The sequence below is a fragment of the Misgurnus anguillicaudatus genome, chromosome 5 (genome assembly GCF_027580225.2).
Source record: "Misgurnus anguillicaudatus chromosome 5, ASM2758022v2, whole genome shotgun sequence".
Taxonomy (NCBI): domain Eukaryota; kingdom Metazoa; phylum Chordata; class Actinopteri; order Cypriniformes; family Cobitidae; genus Misgurnus; species Misgurnus anguillicaudatus.
Genome location: NC_073341.2, coordinates 34,872,501 through 34,893,914, shown reverse-complemented (window position 1 = coordinate 34,893,914; position 21,414 = coordinate 34,872,501). Strand labels below are relative to the sequence as shown.

Here is a 21,414-nt window from a genome sequence, read left to right as displayed (position 1 = left end):
TAATATGGAGTATTTTTCCCTGAATGATATTATGCCCATTTTTACAAGGTGTAATATAAGTCTCAGGTGTGTCTGGGAAGTTTCAGCTTAAAATACCCCACAGATCATTTATTATAGCATGTTCAAAATGCCACTATTTGGGTGGTAGCAAAAAAGTGTTTTCAGGAGTGTACCTTTAAATGCAATAAGCGACTGCTCCTCACTCTCTTACCAATAGACAGTAAGTGCTTTCGGTTAAAAATAGATCTGATTCCTGTAAATACAGTCTGAGACAATAGTATATTTAGCCGCATTAGCGCTACAAGTGCTAAAACACATTTAAAAAAGCTTTTGGGTCATATGAATCAGTCAGTCAGTGGCTGTGGGCACGGCTTTATCAGTGTGATGTCACATTAACAAGAGAATTGAAACAGCATGTCTAATGAGATTGTTTGATTTAAGTAAGGAATAATTGACGACAGGCCATTGAATTATAAGAAAATAATGCACACCCAAGGTGGTAATTCGCGTCGTGCCGTTACACCGCGGGTGTGCATTATTTTCAAATAATTCAAAGGACCGGAGTCAGTAATTCTGCTTATACCACTGTTACCACAAACATTGCTCTGTTGCCTATTTTTGGACATTTGAAAAGTTAGGTGTGCGGTTATCGAAAAATAATGCATGCCCATGGAACATTTCTCAACCAGTCAGAATACAGCATTTAACAGACCCGTGGTATAATGGAAATTAAAAACGGACTGGGAGGTTTTTTTATTGTAGGGCTGTTGTGAAAAAAAACTTTCATCCTTCATTAGTTCTCTTTTTATCACCTCTCAAATATGGGAAAAAATCCAAAATTTTGAGCAAAAAGCTGAAATAATTGCAATTCGACTTTTGTTAGATATCAGATTCAGAGCATACATACAGTTTTTACTGATTTTGGATTAATAGTAGGGCTGGGTATCGGTTTAGATGTTAAAGATCGATTTGATTTTGTATTTTATATTTTTAAGCTATAAAATCGATTCGATTCAGGTTCTCTGGTCGTTTTTATTCTCGATTCAACTCAATGAATATAGATTTAATACAAATACTATATTTATAAAAAAGAACAAAAGTTTACAACTGGGTAATTAATAAAAAGAAATAAAAGCCACAACGCTATCGTTGCGTCTTGCTTGCGAAATCTAAAATGCTTCCATACCTCTGACTTTTTATGTGAAGGTGGCATCAATGTCGACGAAGCACCTGAAACCGCCATTTTAAGCACTGAATGAATGAATGACAGGCTCGCCTCTCGCTCCTTGGTAACATCGCACAAGGCAAAAAGAGGGTGACATCTAGTGGAGAAGATGAGTAATTAGATTAACGTTAATCTTACGTTCAATGTTTGCGGAAATAAATATGAAAAAAATTGGTTTCGTGGCCTTTGAGAATCGATTTTGAATTGACCGCGTAAAAAAAGATTAATCGAAAAAATTGATATTTTTTTTTGCCCAGCCCTAATCAATAGATGCTTCAGTGTTTTATTAATTGGGTACTAGGGCCACCTAGTGGATAAAAGCGGAAATATGGATTGCCATAAAAACTTGTTATTGGCAGGGGAGCGTTTTATCTTAATTGACTCGTCAATGGCAGGGAAAGCGTTAATGGTGATTGGCTTAACCACCCTCTCTGTGACCCCTAATATTACACATGGTTTTCTCAATTGTACTGTATGACCCCATTATATAATAACTCAAACATTTACAGTACTATAAATTTAAATCAGGAAGTCAGATTTATTATTTTGTAACAATTATATGCCAATGTGAAAATTGTCAAACATCGCTGAACGTATTAGCAACACTTTCTTTTTAACCGTGTGTGTTATCTGTTTCTCTTTAAAGGTGAATCATGTTGACTTTCGGGGCATCGTGCGAGAGGAGGCTGTGCTCTTCCTGCTAGAGATCCCGCGGGGGGATGTCGTGACCATTCTGGCACAGAATAAATTGGAGGGTGAGTGCACGAAAATCCAAAAACATTGAACACTGCCTTTTGCTTCATCTGCGGAAAGACCTCTTTTCCTGTCAATAGTCATGGCAGGAGTTAAAAGGCAGCCGGGCCAGATGGAGTACAATACAGTGGCTGTGTTCCAAATCTAGTGAGCTGCTTTGCTTTCTGCTGTCTCCATTTCTTTTTTACTGTCTGCATAGGCTGCTGCTTTCTAAGGCAGCATCATAAGCAAAATGCCTCAGAAGTCACACCCATAGACTGTTGGCTGAACGTCTGATGCATATGGCACACCTACCTGTAAACACTTCAGCAGATTTGAAGTCGTCCTCTGATTGGTTGAATTACACAGGATTACCAGGAAATGTGTGTGTCTCGATATTTAATCGTACACAAAGCTGTCTGATCTAAGAACAAAGCTGTTGTGTTTATATCATTGATAGTATCAAGATAGAATAAACGCTGTATTTTTAAAAGATATTTTAAAATGTTTGCCATTGTTGTTATAATCCTTAGAGATGTTCATGAGCGATGGTTGCACACCAATCTGTTATTGTGGTGAAATCTCCACGCCCCTAAACATGACGTGGCACAAAGCGAAACGTGATTGGTGGCATAACGTGTTAGTTATATGGCCTCTTGGGCAGTCCTTGGGCATTTAAAGCGGCCATGGTTCCCAAACCTTCAGTATGTTGGTCTGGCTACGTGAGACTAATGGAAACCAGTCTAGTTACAGTCATCCACATGCACCTCACAAACAACGCTCCTCACATCAAGCACATAAGAGACTTAACTTTGGAATAACTTTCATAGACGTTGAGACAGAGTTTGAAGTTAGCATGTTGCTAAGCTAACAACAGAATATTATGTGCAACAATTCATATTTTATAAGATGTAAAGCTGTTTGCACACAGCCAGTGACACGAGTGACACTGACTGTAACAACAGGAAGTGAGCGTGTTCAGCTATGCGACAAAGTACAGCGTTCCCACGGGTCCTTGAAAGTTTGTGAATCTGGGGGGGGAAATTCAAGGCCCTGGGAAGGTTTTGAAAATATACCTACATAGATACAGGTCATTGAAAGTGCTTGAATCTATTTTATGCTGGAAAAAATTCATATTCAGATGTAGTGTAGGATAATATAAAATTTCTAGCCTTTTAAGCACACATGCTAAACTGTTGGCTTTAAATTCTTATATCTTCTGTATGCCAATGTTTATTTATACCAAAATGCTTTTTTGCATAGTTGTGTTTAACAAATGAAAAGATCTCGGGTTACGTATGTAACTGTTGTTTCCTGAGAAGGGAACGAGACGCTGCATCTCCCTTGCCATACTTCCTGTGTCCCTGTAACGCCATATTTGGCAATATTTCAGATAGTGATATACTTCCTGGCTCCCGCGTCACCCTGTCTTTGTCGTTAAGCCTCACCATTGGTTAAATTTGATGTACACATTCAGACGCACTTACCCCTGGAGGCGTCCCAAAAGTGTCACTGCAGTGACGCAGCGCGAGTTCCCTCGAAAGGGAACTGTAACAATGTATCTCAAAAGGTAACACGATGTAACCTTGCTCCCCTTTGAAATGTGTCCCCACATTTAGTCCTTGAATTTGAGGGTATTGGACCTGGAAAGTCCTTGAATTTGAAGTTAACTAAGGTGTGGGAACCCTGAAAGTAAAAAACAGTTCAGCTTGCAAATGATTAGCGACTTTTGGGAGTGACTACCAAAGCAGTGGAGTTTACACGGGTACAGTACGCGTGCACTCTTCTGGTGGCGAAAATTGAGTCACGTGCAGTGTACGTGGGCCATACTTGGGCCATAAAATGGACCATACTTGGGCCTTGAAACAAAAAATAGTATAACTCTTAGCATACAAGCCATATTCCTCAAAATATATAACAAACAAACACAACAGAACTTTGTGAAAGTACTTGTTTAATAAGTTTGATTCTGTGTCGAACAGCTTTTGTTAGCCTCTGATGGTCTCTAATAAGTTTACTTGGTTTTGTAATAGCTTCTGTTTGTCTCGCCAGTTTATGATTATGTTGCTAGATCAGATTTGGATCTGTTAAATCTGATGTTTAGGCTGTTATTTACTGGTGATGATGGAGCATTAGATGCATTAAAATATAGTGTGTGTGTTTTAACAGATTTAATTTGTGGCGTAATGCTCGCGCTCTATGTCTGTATTCCTTTCATCCCCACACACTTACTGTAGTGTTTACAGAGGTCTCAGATCAGTACAAACCATTTGTAGCCATTGGCCTGTTAAGTGTATCCATACACAAACACACAAAGCCTCGTTCGTAAGCCCTGCTTTTGATTTCCCCGAAACAGTGGTCAGCAAGTTATTAGATATCTGAAAACCCAGGACTGAATGGTTATTGGTTACCTGGTGCACTCCTGGTAAAGTAATAAATTTACCCTGCCAAAATTACCCATAACCCTATCACACAGTGCCGCAGGGATGACGTATTTTTGCAGGCCAACCAGGAAGTTAGCGGGTCACTGGTTCCCTCACCAAAAAGCCAATTATTTTTTCCTATTTACTTTAGGATTAAAAAATAAGCTTTGCGTTTAAGTGTTTATGACAGTTGCACGTTTTGTCCAACAAGTTCATATTCACAGATCAAGACAACTTTTATGAATTTTGTGCCATCCATTCCTGTCTCTCCATTAAATTTCTCTGTCATTTTCTCCATCTCTTCTTGGTGTGGTGGATATTGTCTCATGGGAGGATGAGGACTGGCACTGTGTGGGTTTGAAGCTCATTTGGTCTGAGCGGAGACAGATGTGATGTCAGAGATTTAATTAGGACTAAAGTAAATCTTGACTACTGATACTTTTATCCTGTGAATTCTGGGTCAAACTATGGGTGGAAAGCACACTAATGATGCCCATCATTTTATTGATTCTCTATAGCAGGGGTCTCCAACCTTTTTGATAAAACAATATGGATATGGAGGGCTACTTTTTTGATATAGTCTACTCAAAACTTTTTTGTTTTACTTGTTGATATGTTTTATCATTGTTTAAAGGTGCAGTGTGTAACTTTTAGAAGGATTTTGCCCGCAATGCAATATAATATACAAATTCTAGACTTTTTAAGCACACATGCTAAACTGTTCGCGTTAAATGCTTATATCTTCTGTATGCGAATGTTGATTCATACCAAAATGTTTTGCTTTACACATGAAAACATCTCTGGTTACGTATGTAACTGTTGTTCTCTGAGAAGGGAACGAGACGCTGCGTCTCCCTTGCCATACTTCCTGTGTCCCTGTAACGCCGCCTTTGACAATATTTCAGATAGTGATATACTTCCTGACACCCGCGTCACCCTGTCTTTGTCGTTAAGCCTCACCATTGGTTGAATTTGATACACACATTCAGACGCACTTACCCCTGCAGGCGTCCCCAAAGTGTCACTGCAGTAACGCAGCCCGAGTTCCCTCGAAGGGGAACTGTAACAATGTATCTTAAAAGGTAACATGATGTAACCTTGCTCTCACTTGAAATGTGTCCCCACATTTAGTCCTTGAATTTGAGGGTATTGGACCTGGAAAGTCCTTGAATTTGAAGTTAACTAAGGGGTTGGAACCCTGAATATAGATACCTATGTTTTCATTGGTGTATAAGACCTTACAAAATGAGCTGTATTGTTTTTTTTTTTACCTCAGAATGAGCCATTTTTATCTACATACACAGCGGGTATTTTCCTGGGCCATGTTTTTACAGTAACCCTATATGGAAAAACTGCTCTACAGAGCGTGTTTGTCACTACGCTGTCTCAGACGATGACATGTTTGTCCTATGATGGCTACCGTAGCTTCTCTTTGTGCTTCAAAAGGGAGGGGTGCAATTCACAATCTCACCACTAGATGCCACTAAAATCTACACACTGTACCTTTAAAATGTTAGCATATAAAGAAGCCAAGCTAATATAAAAATATGTAAGCAATTAATATCAAAATTTAGGCTATTAATTGAATGTGCTTTGGCGGGCAACTTACAAACTCCACGCGGGCACCATGTTGGATAACCCTATGGACAATAAATAGTATATGACATAATAAATTATTGATTGTGTGACACTTCAAAATGCAAAAAAATACCTTGCTTTCTCAGTTCATGAGAACTTTAGATCAGTTGAATGCACTATAAGTCGCTTTAGATAAAAAGCAACTAACAAATGCATGATTTGAATCGTGTTGTACCCTAGTGTACGAAGACATCTTGGTGTCTGGTCGAGGAGACTCGTTTTTCATCCGAACACACTTCGAGTACGAGAAGGAGCTTCCTCAGTGTCTGGCTTTCTCCCGAGGTGAGATCTTCAAGGTGGTGGACACCCTATACGACGGCAAACTGGGAAACTGGCTGGCTATCCGCATGGGCAAAGACAAACAGCTGCTGGAGAAGGGCATTATTCCCAACAAGAGCAGGTAAGAATGGAGATGCCTGAATAATCTGGGGAGTATGCAATGTTTATTTGTACTGGTGTATTTATTTATATCTCTCTCAGGGCGGAGCAGATGGCTAATGTCCAGAACTCGCATAATAAAAGTTCAGGAAGTGACAGGGCAGACTTCTGGAGGCTACGTGGTCAGAGGGCGGCGAAGAAGAAAGATCTGCGGAAGAGCCGAGAGGAAAGTTCTGCAGCTGTCTCGACCCGATTCCCTGCTTATGAGAGGGTGGTGCTCAGGGAAGCTGGATTCCTTGAGAACAGTATGAGGCCGGCGGCCCAATATTTTTCTATTTTGTTTTCATAAAATAGCTTGAACTCACAATGAGTCACCATTTTAAGGGCCGTGATGCAAAATGTGTAAAAAAACATGTTTTTTATTTTAACACGTTCTTGCTTCATGCATCATACGGATTATCCGGCCATCAAAACACAGCAGTTAGCTCTGGTATGATAAGTGAGCTCAGTAATAATTCACCACAGTAAACTGATGCCGTGGACAACGTATCTTAATGTACTTGTAGTGGCCTGTATTGATTATAGCAGTAACAGTCTGAAAAAGTAACGTCTGCTTGCACACAACATTATTCACGCCTATTAGCAGACCTGCCTTTCTCTGTTACTGTACCACTAAGTCTCTACACACACACAGGCGGCAGTGATGTTTAATATGTTTGAATTTTCTTTAAAAAAATATTACCCACGCTGCAAAAAAAATGATTTTCAAGAAAAAAATTCTTAGTATTTTTGTCTTGTTTTCCGTAAAAATATCAAAATATTCTTAAATTAAGATGCATTTCCTTTTTGAGCAAAACGACCCAAGAAAATAAATCTAGTTTTTAGACCAAAAATATTAAATTTAAGTGATTTTGTGCATAAAACAAGCAAAAAAATCTCCCGATGGGGTAAGCAAGTTTTTCTTGAATTTTTCTTGAATTTAGTGTTTAAGAAAATTTTCGAGATTTTTTTGCTTGTTTATGCACAAAATCACTTAAATTTGATATTTTTGGTCTAAAAACCAAAAGTCTTTTTTTGCAGTGTTAATATTCTTAAAAGTTAAAAGTTGTGTTCTTAGAAAGGATGCATTTGCATTTTTATGCCATTTTATTGTCATACATAATCGCTGACATAAAATGGTCTTAAAAAGACGATTATATCGATTATCGCCATTATTTTGGGGGCAATTAACTGACTTTTGAAAAGTAGCTATCATGACAGGCCTACATGCAGCATTTATTAGTAAAACAGCATATGTTAGTGTGGAGATTTTGCAATTTTAAAAGTACACTTAGATACCCTAATTTAGCTGTAATAAGTGAAAAAATCTAGGGAGGTAGATATTTAGTTTTTTTTCCAATTAGTCAGTTGATTGAAAAAAATACTCATTGTGATTAATCGATTGTGAAAATAATTGTTAATTGCAGCCCTAATCTTGATATGTGCCAAAAGCCATAGTTAAAAATTTTAGCAAGTTTGTTTAAAGGAATAGTCTACTCATTTTCAATATTAAAATATCGTCGCTGCCTGATGAAACTCACGTATGTCCAAAACGGTAACTTTTCAGAAAGTGAAAAAAACACAGTATATCAAAAGCAGTTGAATGTAGCGTTGTCATACTTGGTACGGCATATTTACATGTAACCATATTCTTGCCAGTGTCATGATATAATCCACATTTGACAAAAATTGAGTTTAAATGGACATGCGTGCATATTTTACAGTAACTTTGATCGATACGCGTTCTTCCGATCATTAATTAGAATGGCCAAGTCGCGTTTCGTATTGACAGATGAATACGCTCAGTTTATTAAATAGCCTACGTCTTGGTTAAATACGCTTACTTTCTTTATTTAATATTAATTATAAGTGTATTAAATGTCTCTTGCAAACCATTAAGGGACAATGAATCAATACACTGACAAGGTAATGCTACACAATGGGCGTCAGTTTGTGTTGAAAAGTGGTGGGGACAAAAGATCAAATAAAAACATTACTGCAGGACGGGAAAAATATTGAATAACGGCGCATCAAAAATGGGCATAGCGTAGGCTAGTCAACAACAAGAAAATACTCAGCATAAAACCCTCAACAATGTCGACTGCACACATCACACATGTAACAGTCCCTGCAACACCAGCTCAACCGAACAATGCCAAAGCACCATACCGTAGAAAACAGCAGCGCGTTTAATAAATGATTACAATGAATTTCATTACACATGTACAAGAAAACACACCATAAGCATACAACGCAACATATGTGACACTAGACCACAAAACCAGTCTTAAGCATCGCTTGATTTTTCAGAACATTTTAACCAAATGCTTTCAAAAAGTTGTGGGGACATCCCCAGCGTAAATATCACCAATGCTAGACAGATACTTTGTTTGCACAGTCCTACCGTAATTAAGTAACTCCTAGATGTTCGTCTGGCGTCCGGGGGAAACGTTTACCTCGAAGGAAAGTCATTGTCATATTTATTCGGCTATATCCAGTGCTGAGCTTCGATGAAACTTTACGAGACCGGCGAGATGCTTCACAGGCGGAAGCTATGCGGCGTGATTGACAGCTTTGACACCAAACGGGTACGTGAAAATCAGATGACATGATTTCACAAGTTTTCATTGGCTATTTAGGTATGTGACGCATACTGTATATGGAAATGAACCTGGACATTCAATCTGTCAAAAAATCTCAAAATCGGCAAAATGAACATACGTGAGTTTCATCGGACAGCGACGATATGTTATTACCTTAACTAAGAATTGTTGATACATCCCTCTGTCATCTGTGTGTGTGCGCGTGGGCGCTGGAGCGCGCTGCGACACTTCGATAGCATTTAGCTTAGCCCCATTCATTCAATTGTACCATTTAGAGATAAAGTTAGAAGTGACCAAACACATCAACGTTTTTCCTATTTAAGACGAGTAGTTATACGAGCAAGTTTGGTGGTACAAAATAAAACGTAGCGCTTTTCTAAGCGGATTTAAAAGAGGAACTATATTTTATGGCGTAATAACACTTTTGGGAGTACTTCGACTCGGTGCAGTAACACCCTCCCTCTCCCATTATGAGAGTGAGAAGGGGAGCAGACTTTTCAGGCGAGTCGAAGTACTCCCAAAAGTGCTATTACGCCATAAAATATAGTTCCTCTTTTAAATCCGCTTAGAAAAGCGCTATGTTTTATTTTGTACCACCAAACTTGCTCGTATAACTACTCGTCTTAAATAGGAAAAACGTTGATGTGTTTGGTCACTTCTAACTTTATCTCTGATTGGTACCATTGAATGAATGGGGCTAAGCTAAATGCTATCGAAGCGTTGCAGCACGCTCCAGCGCTTACGTGCACGCACACAGATGATAGAGGGATGTATCAACAATTCTTAGTTAAGGTAATAACATATTTTAATATTGAAATTGAGTAGACTATTCCTTTAACATACAAGACTTTACTTTCTCTACAATCCGTAACACTTTTTGTATTTAAGTCAGGTTGACAAAGATGGATGTATTTTTCTCTGAATGTTTGCTTATAAGTGTTGTCCTCTTACAGCTGGATTCCGGAGGCCGGTGGTGTTATTTGGACCAATCGCAGATGCTGCCTGTGAAAAGTTGGCCACGGAGCTTCCAGATGAGTTTGTTATTGCCAGTAAGTTAACACAGCAGTGCCATCTGTAACTTCTACAAACAACAAATGAAAGTCTAAATTTCACTCATTGTTTTTGTCCGATGGCAGAAACAGAACCCAAAGACGCAGGGTCAGAAAAATCATCCGGGGTGGTTCGTCTAAACACTATTCGACAGATCATTGAACAGGTAATTGTTCATCAACACAAATGAATATGACCTGGGACTACTAAACTGTAGACTGAACACACTTTTTTAGCTAAATATGAAATCTACTCACAGTCTTTGTCTTTGATGCAGGACAAACACGCCCTACTGGACGTCACCCCTAAGGCTGTGGACACCCTAAACTACACCCAGTGGTACCCCATTGTCATCCTGTTCAACCCGGATAGCAAACCAGGGGTGAAGACGATGAGACAGCGAATTATTCCCAGCTCGAACCGCAGTGCCCGTAAACTCTACGACCAGGCTCTGAAGCTCAGGAAAACCTGTTTGCACCTGTTTACTGGTTAGTGTTTACTGTTACATTTACATGTATTAACCCCTCATGCATTATTTTCCAAAACAGTAGGTTATTTCAAAAAGAAATGATATTGGGCACATTCTCAATGTTGTATGTGCATTGAATTCAAGAGTTACAATGGATGGTGACGATTTTACGTGAATAATTTAGGTCGCTGTACAAAGTAGTCGGATGGCCTTGGAAGCTTTGAAATATACTGTAGCCCATAATTGTACGGTTATTGACTACATCCTAGGGCAAAATCATAATCACGGTTATTTTGGTAAAAATCATAATCCAGATTATTTAACAAGATTACTCTGTGACGTTGAAAACATGCATTTATTTAACGTTTTTATTAAGTAAGTGTTGCAATAGGCTGCACGTGTCGAAGCGTGTGGTGCCTTCGAAGTGCCTTAAAAACACATTGGTCCAGCAGCATTATACTGCAGCATTTATACTTTAAAGGCACAGTAATTGGTTAAGCTCGATTATCTAATTTGCCTCGCTTGCATTTATTAGCATTGTGCATTTATCACATAATGTGACACTAGACCACAAAACCAGTCATAAGTCACATTTGTAGCGATTTTTAAGACGAAAATCATTAGAATATTATTAAAGGTGGTGTGTGTAAATTTTAGCGGCACCTAGTGGTGATATTGTGAATTGCAACCAACAGCTCACCCCTCAATTTCAAAATGTATATGGTAGCCGCCACAGGACAAACGCGTCTTTTGAAACGCGCTCTGTAAAGCAGTTTGTCCGTTTAGGGCCACTGTAGAAACATGACGCCGACTTTCACAGTATATGAAAATAAATTGTTTTAACCCCATAAAATTCCAGAGACACTGCAATATTTGATAGAAAACTTCATCAAATACAACAACTCAAAAACAAAAAGCTAAACATGTCACATATCTTTGGAAAGCTGAAATTTTTGTAATTCGAATGATTAATGTAAGATACATTCAACACAGCAGGTACAATTTGTGTTCTTTAGGTGTTTTTTAGCCTTTTTCAGGAATTTTGGTAATAAAAACAATTGTGTACATTATGTAAGGTCTTTATACACCACTAATAATCAGTCCTTCTAAAAAAACAGTTTTTTGTGCTTGTTGCGGGCAAAAATCCTTGATCTTGCGGCTCGTTTTCTTAAAAAATGTGATGGAATATGCAAGATATTTATGCAATTTTATGGGATGAAATTGCGGGAACTTGCAAAAATTGCGGGAACTTGCAAAAACTGTTTGCAGCTTTTGAATAGTGTTCACATTACATAATCACGTCACTTCATAATGTTCCCATGGCAACAGGGGACATGGCTGCGTTTGTGTGAAGTAAATGCAACATTTTTCAACTTTCTGCTAAGATATGTGTGATTTTTGCTACAAAAATGCGGGAATTATAAAATCATGCAAGCCCCGCATATTTTGCGAGCAGAAATCTGCAATTTATGCTGGGAAAGTGAGGCGTATTTTTAAAAAATGCGGCCCCCGCATAAATATGTGGACTTTGGCTGATTATGCGTTGAATCATGCGACCGCATAATCGCGTTTTTCTGGAGAGACTAAATAATATAGTTATGTATATTATGTTGCATTTCTGTGCAAGAGATCCTTATAAAAGTTGCACAATGCACCTTTAAGTAAAGATCATGTTCCATGAAGATATTTTGTCAATTTCCTACCGTAAATATATCAAATATGTATTTATCATTAGTAATATTAGTCAGTGTTGTAAGGACTTTATTTGGACAACTTTAAAGGCAATTTCTCAATATTTACATTTTATTTGCAACAAACCATACATCAATGGAAAGCTTATTTATTCAGCGTTCAGGAGATGTATAAATCTCAATTTCAAAAAATTTACCCTTTATGATTGGTTTTGTGGTCCAGGGTCACGCATAGCTATGACAGATTATTATTGGCTAAGATTTAATGTTATGGATTTGGCATCCTGGAAGGTCTGTACTATGAATGTAAGCAATACCTGAAATAATGTGGCTAGTTGAGGATATTAGCAATTGGACTGTGACCTAGTGGTCGGCCCTTTTATGAGAAAATGTATAGACTGTTTTACTGCTTATGTCGTGAATGCTGTTTATTGTAATGAATGTGTGTTAAAGGGAAGCTATCAAATATTGAAGTAGGCAGATATAAATGAATATTGACACAGATTTCTGTTCAACATCTAGAAGAAAATCACCAACTGATTAAAGCTGTCGTTGGAAACCCAGTGAGATAAATAGATCAAATGAACCTAGAGAGCAGTTGACCCAGATCGAAATGTTTTGATTTCCATCTCTCTCTCTCACTTTCTCTCTCTCTCTCTTTCTCTCTATGGTCTGTTAGCTGTTATTGATCTGAACTCGGCTAATGATGCCTGGTATGGCAGTTTAAAGGAGACCATACGAGAGCAGCAGACCCAAGCTGTATGGGTCTCAGAGGGGAAGGTAAAGAGCTCCTATCCACACTCACTACCAACAGTATTTTAAAGTCAACATGAATTTAAAGATTTTTATTTTGATAGCAATATAAAGATTTGAATTCTTGAAATATAATACAATGAATTCATCAGACTGGTCTCACGGAAAGTCGTGTTATAGTCACAAAAAATTGATTAATTTATTTGTGTCCATGGCACAAAATTCAGGTTTCACACTGCAAAAAATTACTTTCTTGCTTAGTATTTTTTTCTTGTTTTCAGTAAAAATGTCAAAAAAGACATTTGTGCTCAACACTGCAAAAAAATGATTTTCAAGGAAAAAAAGTTAGTATTTGTGTTTTGTTTTCAGTAAGAAATTCTAAAAATTATTGAATTAAAATGCTTTTTCTTGATGAGCAAAACAACCCAAGAAAATAAGTCTCATTTTTAGACCAAAAATATAAAATTTAAAATGAAACACTAAATTCAAGAAAAATAAGTTTACCCCATTGGCAGATTTTTTGCTTGTTTAATGCACAAAATCACTTAACTTTATTATTTTGGTTAAAAAACTAGACTTATTTTCTTGGGTCGCTCCGCTCATCAAGAAAAAGCATCCCAATTTACATTTTTTTTTATATTTTTACTGAAAACAAGACAAAAACACCAAGAATTTTTTTTCTTGAAAATCATTTTTTCTTGAATTTTGTGTTTAAGAAAAATGTTTAAAGATTTTTTGCTTACCCCATTGGCAGATTTTTTTTGTTGCTTGTTTTATGCCCAAAATCACTTAAATTTGAAATTTGTTATCAAAAAACTAGACTTTTAGATATTTTTACTGAAAACAAGACAAATATACTGAGAAAATGTTTTCTTTAAAATCATTTTTTGCAGTGCATCACTTCAAAAAAGGACTTTCTTACTTAGTATTTTTGTCTTGTTTTCAGTAAAAATATCTAAAATTCTTAAATTAAGATGTATTTTCTTGAAACAAAATGACCCAAGAAAATAAATCTATTTTTTAGACCAATAATATAAACTTTAAGCGAATTTGTGCTTAAAACAAGCAAAAATATCTGCCAATGGAATAAGATTTTTTTTTTCTTGAATTAAGTGTTTATGAAAAAAGTAAACTTATTTTAAGAAAAATTTTCTTATTCCATTGGCAGATTTTTTTAAGCACTAATTTACTTAAAGTTTATATTTTTTGTCTAAAAACTAGACTTATTTTCTCTGTTATTTTGCTTATAAAGAAAATGCATCTTAATTTAAGAATTTTTAGATATATTTACTGAAAACAAGACAAAAATACTAAGTAAGAAAGTCATTTTTTGCATTGATGGACACAAATAAATGAATACAATTTTTAACTATAACACGACTTGCCGTGAGATCATGTTTTAATTTATTGACATTACGACCAGGAACGCATATTAGGAATGTAAATAAGGTCAATTTTAATTTCATGTTGACTTAAGTACATACATTCTGTAAATTTACAACATCTCTACATTTTAAAACTCCATTTACATTTTCTACTTCTTTCCTACATTTTCCTGTACCTTTCCCAGTATTCCCGTAGTTTATTAACGAACGCATGTCTTCTCAAAGTCATTTCTCCTGTGTTTCACTGCTTTTACTGTTCATCATTCTTCAGTGGTTCTCTACAGCTTTCGTTCTTTTTTTGTTTTTGTGTTTGTTTCGTTTTCGCTCCTCTCTGTACACAAGATCCATCATGTGTCTCTTTTAGCTGGACGGGACGGAGGCGGATCTTGATCTTCACGACGACCGCATGTCGTATCTCTCGGCGATGAGCGCCGACTATCTAAGCATGGACAGCCGTCTGGCCAGCGACTACGATGACACGGCGGACGAGGGCGGGGCTTACACCGATAACGAACCGGACGAGCCGCTGGACCGCCAGCGGGTGTCGGCCATTAGCCGCTCCTCTGAGCCAGTCATGCCAGAGGAGGTCAGAGCGCTCACAAATACACACACTTAATGTAGACACACACACGCCTAGTTGATCTGCATGATCATCCGTCACGTCACACAAGACTTAAGCGTGTGCACGTATAAAGCAGACACGTTAGCGTTTAGTGACACAGATGCACATCATTTTGCATGCATGCACACACATATAGATGCTTGCTGCGATGGCATCTTTCACAGATGTTTAGATCAGCACAAAGTCAGCTGTGTCTGATACACACTAGTCTAGGAGACAGCAAAGGTCAAGTCAACAGGGAATAGCGTATGTAGCACTTTCATATTAACGCTGTTAATGCAAGAGTTCATGCTATACCAAAATGCTAAATGTTCAGTGCATGTGTGAATTTAAAAAGCAAACTCTTCTGTCCCCTGCTGTTTAATGTTGGAACTACAGCATTACCAAAAGTGATTCCTTATTATCAGGCTTTATTTAATGAGATTGATCTTAATTTTGTAGCCATTGTGATTTTAAGGCCTGGAAAGTAATTAAAGTTTATAAACTCTTAAAATGACATGTAATCACCATATGTACATATAAAATATAGTTATGTTTGGTTATAATTCATTTATATTTATGTAATTCATTGTTAGCAGTTCACCCAAAAATGAAAACTGTCATGGTTTTCTTATCCTTATGTTGTTGTAAACATGTATGAATTTCTTTTTTCTGATGGTAAGCACACAGCTGATTGTAATCTTTGACTTCTATAGTGGGAAAACAAATATTATGAAAGTATTGTGATTAATTTTTTAATTATTTTGATAAATGATGGTACTGCAAGCACACAGTTGACCGTACTCATTGAATTTCATAATATTTGTTTTTCCTACTATGAAAGTCAATAGTTACAATCAGTTGTGTGCTTACTAGTGTTGTAGTCAAGACCACCTAAACCGAGACCAAGTCATGACCAAGACAAAACCAGGACTTTGAAGGGTCGAGACCGACCAAGACAGGCCAAGACCAAGTCGAGACCAAGACAGGTTGAGACCGAGACAGGCTGAGACCGAGACAGACCAAGTCGAGACCGAGACTGAGTCAAGACTGAGACAGGCCAAGACCGAGACCAAGTCGAGACCGAGACAGGCCGAGACCGTCTCGAGACTGAGACAGGCCGAGACCAAGACAGGCCGAGACCCTGTCGAGACCAAGGCAGGCCGAGACCGAGTCGAGACCAAGACCGGCCGAGACCGAGACAGGCCGAGACCGAGTCGAGACTGAGACAGGCCGAGACCAAATCGAGACCGAGTCGAGACCAAGACAGGCCGAGACCGAGTCGAGACCAAGACCGGCCGAGACCGAGACCGAGACAGGCCGAGACCGAGTCGAGACTGAGACAGGCCGAGACCACATCGAGACCGAGACACTGCATTAAAACACTTATGATACAATGTGGAATATGCATATGATTAGGTACTTCGTTTGTGTGTGAGTGTGTGTGTGTGTGTGTGTGTGTGCCATGAGAGAAGTTGTTAAAGTAAAAAAATTATAATAAATTGGCACCGTAAAAATCACCAAGACAGGCCGAGACCGTGTCGAGACCAAGACAGGCTGAAACCGAGCCAAGACCGAGTCGAGACCAAGACAGGCCGAGACCGAGACAGGCCGAGACCGAGTCGAGACCGAGACACTGCATTAAAACACTTATGATAAAATGTGGAATATGCATATGATTAGGTACTTCGTTTGTGTGTGTGTGAGTGTGTGTGTGTGTGTGCCATGAGAGAAGTTGCTAAAGTAAAAAAATGATTATAAATTGGCACTGTAAAAATCTGTAAATTGTAATAATTATTTAATAATTAATTATAAAAAATAATTTTGTGATATAGCATCAGCTGTTATCTTGACCGGTCTCTGAGACAGAGACGAGATGAGACCGAGTAAAAATGCAGTTGATTCCGAGACAAGACCAAGACCTTTAAAAAGTGGTCTCGAGACCAAGACCGATCTCGAGTACTACAACACTAGTGCTTACCATCCTTTACCAAAATATCTTCTTTTGTGTTCATCAGAAAAAAGAAATTCATACAGGTTTAGAACAACATGAGAATGAGTAAATGATGACAGAATTTTTATTTTTGGGTGAACTATCCCTTTACTGTTGAATCAGTAGCTGTTGGTCATGTTTCAGCACTGACTCGAGGTGTTATCCAGACAAAACACACACACTACATTCTGCATTCCTATGCTATGCTGTCTTTCTGTGTTATCTGAATGCTGTTCGCTCCCCAGATCCTCAGGAAGTCCAGCCCAGAGATTCGGGGTCGTATCCGCAGGGCTAGCAGCAAAGAGATGCTGAGCGAAGCCAGTCCCCCCATAATGTCCAGTTTCCTGCCTGACCCCGCAAGGGTGAGCTCACGTCCTGCACCTCCATGTCTTTTCCTTTTAAAAAACTAATCAGACACACTTGGAATGCTCCTAAAGGAATCAGACTCGAATTGAAACTGAGACACGAATGATTCACAACTTTGAAAGCATTACCAACAACTTCACCTTGCCACCATCTGTCACCTTGCAGACAGATGGTTTGATTCAGTGCATCCGCACTTCTGAATCTTCTTACAGTGGCTCAATGGCAGATTTTGGCACAGTACACCATAGAACCTGTGATGGAAACCTCACTATAGAGAGCGAAAAAATAAATGTGGATGGTCATTATAAATTAAAACAACTAAAAAAGATAACAAATCTGGTGGTGGTCTAAGACTTTTGCACAATACTGTATTTGTTGTCAATGTTTGTACTTTTTTAACATAATTCCTCGGATACTAAAGCTTTAGACAGGATTTAAAAAGTTTTGTAGCGCATGCATATTAATTATTCATGAGGTAAGCACTGAGGCGGTTTGTGATTGGCTGTTTGTTGCTAAACAACTCATTGAAACATTCTAGCTTCACAAAAGGGGTCTAATCCTTCTATGATACGGGGTTTTATAACTCAACTTTAATTTAAATTTGAAGAGTTTGATCCAAAACGCAATAAATCCATTTTGACAAATTTCGGTAAAAACGTGTTTTCTATACCAAGAAAGTGACAAGATGAAAACCACTATTTTCTGTTACAAACTTTCACATAGCATCTTTAGGTTATAAAAACATAAAAAATTCAAATCCATAACTTGATTTTCAAAGATTTATTATAAAACTAATTCTTTTTTCCACAAAATGCAATAAATCCATGACAGTATTTTATTTCAAAATGCTATAAATCTATTCAGTCAATATATAAATGTGCATTCATCTTTACCATTTTATATTTATTTAGTTGACTAGTGGTATACAATGATTAAAAAATAAACATTAATGGCATTAACCAAAACACTTGCTTTGTTATATTAAGAACACTGTCATTGCTGCGGTTATACTTGATGTCATCTCTTTACATTTTTCAAAGCGATCAGCTGTAAAATGTTTTGGTCTTGCTCGATTTTCCTTGACTTTGAGTAAAATAATGTAAAGTTTTCATAAGATCCTCTGGGGTCAATGTTTTAGCATGAGAAGCTTGATGCTGTCGGGAGAACAAGCACCCGAGTGCCTCTCGCGTAAATTATTAGATGTTGATGGCTTACGTTTCTTTCCCGTCACAGAAAACCATCACAGGTTTAGCAATGCAATTAAAGTATAATTTTGTTTTGTTTGTTGATCACAAAGTACAAAGTAGATGAGGAAAACTAGGACTCCGTGTGCTCAGCGCGCCGCCATTGTTTGTTTACATTGCGTGACTGGTGAGCTGTAATTTCAGGAATGGATTTATTGCGTTCTGTAAAAAAAGGAGGAGTGGCGTTTATCACATTTTGGGAAAAATGGGAGAAAAGATGACAGAATAACACGGCGTATATTGGATTTTGCGTAAAATTAAGAATTTACTTTTAAATACTGACCTGATATAATACTGATTTTGGCAGTAACTCATTTTTTTCAAAAATGGCATTTATCGCGTTTTGGAACCAAACTCTTCATTTTGTTTAAAATGAGGTTAAGTATTGTGAGAAAGCAGTGTGGTTTTGTTCTTGTAATAGTGGTGTTTTCAGACTGATCTCACGGAAAGTTGAGTTATAGTCACGCAAAATTGTATTGATTTATTTGTGTCCATGGCACGAAATTCAGCTTTTTTCCATGCCTTTAGCATGAATGTCTTTTTTTGGCACTTGCACAAATTTCTATAGATAGGTTTTCGTGTGCGTTGCACGACTTTCTTTTTCGTTTTATTTTATGTATTGTTTTCTCATTGTTTTTCCTATTTTCTTACCATTGTCGCTTAGGGTTGGGGTTAGAATCATTTTCTGTTACATTTTTAGACATCCTAACCCCAACTCCAGGCGAGACTAGTTTTAAAAGTGGAAGAAAAACATGTAGAAACCAATACATAAAAGCACATCCTAACCCAAGCAACAATGATTTTGGAAAAGAAGAGAGAGAGAAACACTGCAAAAAATGACTTTCTTACTTAGTATTTTGCAAAATGACTTCAGAAAATGGGTCTAGGTTTTAGACAAATAAAAATATAAAATGTTTTGCGAATTTGTGCCTAAAACAAGAAGAAATATCTGCCAATGGAATAAGACTAATTTAATTGAAATAAGTTTACTTTTTCTATAAACACTTAATTAAAGAAAGATATTTTTTTTGCTTGTTTTAAGCACACATTCACTAAAATGTATAATTTTTTGTCTAAAACTGGACTTATTTTCCTAGGTCATTTTGCTCATCAACACTGCAAAAAATTATTTTCAAGAAAAAAATTCTTAGTATTTTTGTCTTGTTATCAGTAAAAATATCTAAAAATTCTTGATGAGCAAAACAACCCAAGAAAATCAGTCTAGTTTTTAGACCAAAAATATCAAATTTAAGTGATTTTGTGCATAAAACAAGCAAAAAAATCTGCCAATGGGTTATGCAGAAAAATCTTGAACAATTTTCTTAAACACTAATTTCAAGAAAAATTACGTACCCCATTGCCAGCTTCTTTTGCTTGTTTTATGCACAAAATCACTGAAATTTGATATTTTTTGTCTAAAAACTAGACTTATTTTCTTGGGTCATTTTGCTCATTAAGAAAAAGCATCTTAATTTAAGAATTTTTAGATATTTTTACCGAAAACAAGACAAAAATACTAAGATTTTTTAAAATCATATTTTGCAGTAAAGAAAACACATCTTATTGTAATAATTTTTTAATATTTTTACTGAAAACAAGACAAATACTAAGTCATTTTTGCAGTGTTTCTCTTTTTATTCTTTTTTAAAATCATTGTCACTTGGGGTTTGGGTTAGGATGTGCTTTTATGTATTGGTTAACAATACATAGAATGACACAGAAGGGAAGGTCGTGCCATGGACACGAGAAACAAATTTTGGAAATGTGTGCGAGTCTCACAAATTTGACATTCGTGCTTATGGACCCCAAAAAGGCTGAATTTTGTGCCATGGACACAAATAACCTAATAAAATTTTGTGTGACTATAATACGACTTTCCGTGAGATCACGTTGGCTGTTTTCTAACACATCAAATTGGCCTTCAGGTAAAAATGCTGTCTCAAGGCGAGACGCCGCGGGTGCAATACGACCCCTGTCGAAACTACGACTCTCGTTCGAGCAGTCCCGCAAGCAGCGATCACCCCCGCGGCCAGGACTCTCCGGCAAAAACCAAACCTCCGCCTCCTCCCACTGCACTCAAACCTATCTTGGCATCCCGTGGCTCCAGAGGCGTCGCGAACAGCCCACCGGTGCAGGACACCCAGCCCATGGAGAAGAGTCCCGATGATCCTTCAAAGAGATCATTCATGGGCAAAGTGAAGGCCTTCGAGCAGATGGATCACATCGCTCGCTCACAAAGAGTTATGGAGCTCCAAGAGGCCCAAAATGCCCGAGTGAGTTATCAAAATCGAAATACCCATTTGCAGGGTTAATAATGTACGCTAGAAAAGTCAAGGAAATTTTGTAGTAAATGTAGTATGTCAACACAGGAATAAGAACTGAGATTGTTTAAAAGTGCACATACCTTCAAACATTACATGATGAATAAAGTTATATGCATTTTCAGGTAGAAATTGCTCAGAAACATCCAGACATCTATGCTGTCCCTATGAAATCTCAGAAACTGGACCACAACAGGCCACAACCTATTGGGTAAAAGCCTCATTTTATTTTTTTCTAGCATAAAAAATGTGATCTAAAAGACATAATCCTGCATGGCTGCATGTGTTTGGTTTTTACCAGCTCCAGTGCCCGACCGGAGCCCCAAACCCCTCCTAGCAAGCTGCCATACATAGAGAGCCGCCCGTTCGGCCCTAGCGAGGAGCCTGCGGAGGACATCCGACGGCAGATGACTGAGAAGACCAAGCGTGGTTTTTATACCAACACACAACAGTATCAGGACACCGAGCTGTAGAGTTTCTCTGCTTCGGCTCACCGCACAGCT

At 37.7% G+C, this 21,414-nt stretch overlaps 1 protein-coding gene across 6 annotated transcripts in view; it reads left to right on the top strand.

The window, feature by feature from the left end:
• Positions 1–21,414, top strand: part of tjp2b (tight junction protein 2b (zona occludens 2)) — an 81,253-nt gene that overhangs the window by 58,936 nt on the left and 903 nt on the right. For 5 of the 6 annotated variants that reach the window (XM_073868079.1, XM_073868080.1, XM_073868081.1 and 2 more), the window contains exons 12-23: positions 1,872–1,980; positions 6,199–6,418; positions 6,499–6,692; positions 10,001–10,087; positions 10,175–10,254; positions 10,366–10,576; positions 12,928–13,028; positions 14,751–14,972; positions 17,226–17,342; positions 20,516–20,863; positions 21,037–21,122; positions 21,213–21,414. The exon at positions 21,213–21,414 is cut by the window's right edge and continues 903 nt beyond it. In XM_073868079.1, the coding sequence (XP_073724180.1) occupies positions 1,872–1,980; positions 6,199–6,418; positions 6,499–6,692; positions 10,001–10,087; positions 10,175–10,254; positions 10,366–10,576; positions 12,928–13,028; positions 14,751–14,972; positions 17,226–17,342; positions 20,516–20,863; positions 21,037–21,122; positions 21,213–21,384 (1,947 nt within the window). In that variant the 3' untranslated portion in view covers positions 21,385–21,414. Of the gene's footprint in view, positions 1–1,871; positions 1,981–6,198; positions 6,419–6,498; positions 6,693–10,000; positions 10,088–10,174; positions 10,255–10,365; positions 10,577–12,927; positions 13,029–14,728; positions 14,973–17,225; positions 17,343–20,515; positions 20,864–21,036; positions 21,123–21,212 lie in introns of those variants that run through there. The other variant, XM_073868082.1, reaches the window with a different exon arrangement.